Source organism: Dendrobates tinctorius, unplaced genomic scaffold (genome assembly GCF_039654945.1).
Source record: "Dendrobates tinctorius isolate UK_male_01 unplaced genomic scaffold, ASM3965494v1 ptg000009l, whole genome shotgun sequence".
Taxonomy (NCBI): domain Eukaryota; kingdom Metazoa; phylum Chordata; class Amphibia; order Anura; family Dendrobatidae; genus Dendrobates; species Dendrobates tinctorius.
Genome location: NW_027361677.1, coordinates 3,794,968 through 3,801,270, shown reverse-complemented (window position 1 = coordinate 3,801,270; position 6,303 = coordinate 3,794,968). Strand labels below are relative to the sequence as shown.

The window sequence follows — 6,303 nt, the reverse complement described above, 5'->3', positions numbered from 1 at the left end:
AGTCAAACACAGTGAAGTATATATAGAAGTATTTCCTTAGTGAAACTACATTATGCAATAGAAAAAAATATATTATGGTATTAAAATTATTTAGTGACCTATGTAAAAACAACAACAAACAAATGAAAAAATATAGAAAGGTGGATCAAAACATTTTAAAGTTTTTTCTAATTGTGCAAAAGTAGCTAAGCACAAAAAATACATGTATAACCATAATCATATCAGTTATATAGCATAATGAACGGCATTAAAGAAAATAATGAAAAGAAAAAATTAGCGGAATATATATTTTTCCATCCTCTCCAAAAGAAAAATGTAAAGTTTTTCAACACATTACATGCACCAAAAAAAGCTGTTTCTGGTATTATAGTCTACCTATGTGGACCAGATTGTGATCACATAAACAAATAAAATGACTACAATACAGAGATATATTATAAGGATGAGCCGGTCGACTACGATGGCGGCGGCATGCCATTCTGTCTTGACCTCATTCATGGCATCGGAATCTACAATGTTCTTGTGGATCTTCTTGACTTGTAGCAGAAGCATCTTCAACATCACCTCCATACTATCTTCCTTGTCTCTTTCAGGATTCCTTTTAGTTTTCAGGACTTGGTCTTCCAGCGCCCTATTGTTAACATCTAGGATAAAATGGTTGGATTCCATAAGTATTGTATCATGCCTCCCATTCCCCCACATATATCTACTTACATGTTTCTACTTCTGGAGGGGTGATCCCATATTTCAAAAAGGACTGACTTCTAAAGCAGAGGACACGTGCCAGGTATCTTAAGATCCAGGATTTTACCCACAAAGGGACGTTTGGTTGAGATTCAGATATCATTAACATGTAGGAGACAGCAATGCATCCGAGTATGCTGATCATCATGACCGCCATGCACAGACAGCAGAAGAGACCTGTCCGAGAGTAAAAGATATCACAAGTTTTGCTCGTGGCTGTGTTGCTGTTGTTTGCTCCAAATTTATGGAAGTGTTGCATGATGTTTGATAAATTTGGTGCATCTAAAGATATTACTCTTAATTCTAGAAATTTGACTCTACTTTTTACACCACACTCCCATTAAAATGAGTTTGTAGTTCTTGTTGTAATTTTTGAACAGAAGTTATAATATGGTTAAAACAAAGTAGAATCTTGAGGACCCGCCATTTTTCAGGATATCAAAATAAATATGATGGACTTGGCACAAAATGCATTCAAACTTGTGCACTACTTTTATTAATGTGTCTAAATGTAAAATTGCCACAAAAATGTGGCAAGAAATAGGCATAAAACCCATAATAAATTCCCCTTTATGTCAATAATTGATAAGTGTTCTTGACCTAATGTTTTAAAATTGCCTTAAAGAATATTTGGGCATTTTGTCCACAGCTACCAACCTACAATTTGTTTTACAGCACAGTTTAGTAATTGCAAACTGAATTTTGAAAGGATGGTTGTACAACAAGACAACTTTTTTTATAAGGTCCATCCTAAGCCTAAATGTGCAATCAGACGGCCGTATAACAAGGACAACGATTGCATCGCAATGCTAGGACTGGCCGGCAGCTCTTCTGACCCGAGCATGACAGCATGTATTTCTATGCAGCTGTCATGTTCGGGTCTGGAGAGCAGTCGGCAAGTCCATGCCCTTCGGATTGGGTGTTGAAAACCAACAAGCGTAATTCTTCTCTACCTCAATGATTCCTGTAGGGAAAGGACAGAAGATTCCAAAACATAACAGATAACTGGTTTTCCATCTAAATTGGCAGATTAGGACAAATTTCATCTAATGTAAATTTGGGCTTTTCGAGAAGAGTGCGGCAGTAAACTCCATTGCTAACAATGATGGTTACACCTCCTTCCAGTAATGCTATCTTACATCATTCCTAGGAGAAGGAAGATCTGGATGCAACCAAAATGAATTATTCATAAAAAATTGTGTAAGCATCCCAAATGTAAGCCTTGGCAGATACCAGGGCCCACGGAGCTTGGGTAGCCCATCATACTCCATAATGAGGGTAGGTAAGACAAGGGACTCTGTCATTTCAAGACCCACTGGTTGAGCCTCTTAAGTTATCAAATAAGTAGTTAGAGGACAACATACCTAACACTGGAAGCACATCAGAGTTTGGGAGCATGGTGTTTAGAATCAAAAGCAGCACAGAGAAGCCCAACACAAGGGTTATTTTGAAGCCAAGTCTTTCCCCAGACTCCATTGGTATAAACATACTGACAATATCCAAAATAACTAAGACGCATGCTGGGACAATAAGTGTGATGATGTAAAATATAGCCATCCGTTGTAGAGTTATCTACAAAAAGGAAAAAGATAATTTATTACAGGAGAAATATGACCCCAACTTTTCTGCTTGCAACAAAAGTACATATACATAACCGTGTGACGCAACCCGAGTGTTGCCCATTTTTTCTCAAAGAGCACATGAACCCATAGAAATTCATTGATCCATATACAGATCAATTTTAAAATTGTGTAGCCAGTCTGTGAAACTCATGCCATATTCTCATCCATTTCGCGGATTAGTGTCAGCCATTAAAGTTTATAGAGTCAGTTAATCACAGATGATACATAGAAGACATACCTTTCCATCCGTGTTTCATCTGTTTTTTCACTGATCTAATAGATTAATGAAAGTTCAGACAGTCCACCTTTTTCATTTTTTTTAAAACAGACGAGAAAAAAATGGATGTAGCCAAGATGCGACACGGAGGCAATATTGACGCGCATGAAAAAAGAAACGCCCAATTCCATAGACACGTACAGTATGAGTGAATGTAGCTTTAGAATAATAGGCACTATTGCCTGTCAACATTTATAGGAGAAACCTCAGCACCAACACAAATAAGAATACTTTTGTTTTGCTTTAAAAATTAACAAATTTTATTTGATCCGTCACCAAAGGTCTTTATCAGGGACATCTGTATATGTAGTGGCCGGGTATGCACTGTTTTTAGAGTATGGAAATGGAACCTTATGTGACTAATTTGTTAATTTTTCAAGCAAGACTAATCCCTGTTATTGTGCCCGTGCTGAGGCTTCCACTATAAATACTTCAGGATTACCATCCTTTCCTCAGGCAGGACCACTTCCAAGACTGTAGTAGTGCCGTTTTCTCTCTGTGCATTGCTTGTCAGCAGATATGGATTTGTAGTCTACAATACCTACAGTAGGTGCTACTACTGTTGATAAGTGGTCCCTAAATATTGTTTTTATTTAACAAATATTTAGCCTTACCCAAAAACTATAATTTAGATATAAAATAGTAAAAAAAAGGAATTTGTAAAATAGGCGGCTGACTCCCCTCGAAAGTCAGTGCCAGTACTCTGGTTGTGCCCTGTACTTCCCTTCTCATTTTTCCCATTAACCCCAGTAGCAGAGAATGAAAAACAAAAATTCGATATTGGCCAATAAAATGATTCAGTTGCTCGATCTCTTACCTCATAGTAAATTGCACTGTAATTGACTTTCCCACTGACAACAGTTCTAGGTCTCACTATGATATTTTTCAGGTTCCAGTCACCTTTGCTAACAAAGAGTTTATGTGAAGCGTCGAACACCTCCGAGGAACTTGCATTCGTAACCATGATGATATCTTGAACTGTAAAGTAGAAATAAGGTTGTAAAATACTCCTAGCGTTCCCAGCTTTGATTGCCAAAAGTGAAGAATTGTGTCAATCAAAATCTGGACGAGATGAGTTAGGCCACATTCCTGTCACAATATTTTGGTCAATATTTGCAATAAAAACCAAGAGTTGGTCCAAAACAATGAAAAAGAAATGTTCCCATTTTAGTTTTCCATTGCTGTTATCAGTCCTGAACTTTCCAGGACTGTCTTGATATTTTTTTTTAATACGATCCTGTCAAATTTGGGTTGCAGTTCTGAAAAGCGCAGGGATAGGATAATCCCAAATGGTCCTGCTTAGGTGTGGCGCATTCCTGTGCTGGTGGGAGAGTTCCAAGGTGGGTCTTAAACATCCTTACGCTACCGCCACCAATTTTAGTAAGTATGGCTTTTCTCCTAGTAAGTTTTGCTCCTCATTTTGGCTTACAGATGATAACCTGAAGCAAAAGTATTTGCTCAGGCTCACTTCAATAGTTTAGAAAGTTGTATATCATTGTTTAAAGGGAACCTGTCACTGAGTTTTCCCAATATATGCTATGTCCACCACCTTTACTGCCACTTTTACAGCATTCTAGCAAGCTGTATATAAATTTCACATGCCCTCTGCTTAGCCCCCAAAATACCCTTTATTATCCCCTCTAAGGCGCTGTCTAATACAATGGGAGTCACTGACGAAAAAGCACTACTGATCTGGAATTAAAGCAGGTGCATGCGCAATACAGTACTTTGCTCTTATCTAGGCAGAGAAGTATGCCTGGGCAGGAGTGATACTGGGGACACTGTTTATAGCATAGGATGCGTCATCCACATGAAGCAGGGAAAGAGGATGGCGATTTAGAGAGAAGGCAATAAAGTAAGGCCAGTGACGCCCATTTGACGAGACTGCGCCATATGGAGTGACAATAAAAAGTGTTTTTTGGGCTAGGGAAAGGGCATGTTGGACTTATATACAGCTTGTTAGACTGTTGTAAAAGATGCAGCAAAGGTGGTGATCATAATTTATATTGGAAGAACCTGTTGGCAAGTTCCCTTTAACATACAGGAGCTTAGGACTATCATATAATAGCACTATGACCAGCACAGAAAATGGCTGATTATGTAGGAGAAAGCTGAAGTCAGGCAGCCATTGGACCCTGGGCAGGGAAAATGTAATATTGACTGATGGCCACTAAGATCAGAGGTTATACATGTAACATAAGTTAGGTTTGAATTTTCCAAAGGGGTTGTTGATTCTGGTTTAGAGAGGAGACCCAAGTTGAGGATACTCTTTATAATGTCCATATGATTGAATTTAAAATTAAAAATTGCAAAAAGGAAAATGGACCAATGCAAAAGTTTAGGTACTCTTGGAGATTTTTGTGCTCAGATAAAAGTTGACCAAGGTTTAAAAACCGTAATTAGCCTGTTAGGATATGGCTTGTTTACTATCGTGAAGCCCAGGTGATGCAAATTTCCCAGCTTTATAAAAACCCAGCCTCCTCTAACCTTGTGCCAAAAAACTGCAGCCTTGGGTTCTTCTAAGCAGTTGCCCAACAATCTGAAAATGCTGGAGGCCCACCAATCAGGAGAAGGCTATAAGAAGATAGCACATCATTTTCAAGTTGTCCTTTCCTCAGTTCGAAATGTAAATAAGAAATGACAGTTATCAGGTACAGTGAAGGTCAACATAAAGTCTAGATGACCAAGCAAAATTTCAGTAAGAGCTGCTCATAGGATTGCAAGAAAAGCAAATGAGAACCCCTGCTTGACTTCTAAAGACCTTCAGAAAGATTTAGCAGATTCTGGATTTGTGGTACATTGTTCTACTGTTCAGAGACAACTGCACAAATATGGCCTTCATGTCAGGGCCATCAAAGAAAGCTGTCCTGCGTCTTCAGCATTAAATTCAGTGTCAGAAGTATCAAAAAGAACCTCTAAACAAGCCTCATACACTTTGGAAACAAGTCCTGTGAATCGGTGAGGATAAAATGGAACTCTTAGCCATAATAATCAAAGGTATGTGTGGGGAAAAAAGGGCACATCATTTCTAGAAAGAAACATCTCACCAACCATTAAGCATGGGGTTGTATCAATCACACTTTGGGTTTGTGTTGCAGTCAACGCACATGGAACATTTCATGAGTAGAGGGAAGAATGGATTCAATGAAATGTGAACAAATTCTTGATGCAAACATAACACCATCTGTAAAAAATCTAAAGTTGAAAAGAGGATGACTTCTACAAACAGATAACGATCCTAAACATATTAAAAAATCCACAATAGACAACCTCAAAAGGCGCAAGCTGAAGGTTTTACAATGGCCCTCACAGTCGCCTGATCTGAACATTATTGAAAATCTGTGTCTAGTTCTCAAAATAGCAGAGGATGGAGGACGACCCAGGAATATCACAGAACTGGAGGAATATTCCAAGGAAGAATGGGTGAAAATTCCTCGAAGAAGAAATGGAAAACTCTTAGCTGACTAAAAAAACATTTGCAAACCGTGATACTTGCAAAAAGAGGGTGCCCAAACTTTTGCATTGAGCCATTTTCCTTTTTGTAATTTTTAAAATGTAAAAAATTTCAAAATATGTAAAGGAAATGTGCTATGTTTATCTTTAGGCCTTTTAGAGATAATTTCATCTTCAACTTGCTTAATTGTTCACAATGACAGTAAT

The 6,303-nt window shown here is 38.0% G+C and overlaps 1 protein-coding gene across 1 annotated transcript in view; it reads right to left on the bottom strand.

Moving 5' to 3' along the window:
* Nucleotides 1-364: 364 nt before the first annotated feature.
* The window catches only part of LOC141095394 (5-hydroxytryptamine receptor 3A-like), a 28,175-nt gene continuing 22,236 nt past the window's right edge, over nucleotides 365-6,303 (bottom strand). The window contains exons 6-9 of the mRNA XM_073581357.1: nucleotides 3,461-3,621; nucleotides 2,109-2,316; nucleotides 715-921; nucleotides 365-644 (exon numbers count right to left, since the gene is read on the bottom strand). Of these exons, the coding sequence (XP_073437458.1) occupies nucleotides 376-644; nucleotides 715-921; nucleotides 2,109-2,316; nucleotides 3,461-3,621 (845 nt within the window). The 3' untranslated portion in view covers nucleotides 365-375. The remainder of the gene's footprint in view (nucleotides 645-714; nucleotides 922-2,108; nucleotides 2,317-3,460; nucleotides 3,622-6,303) is intronic.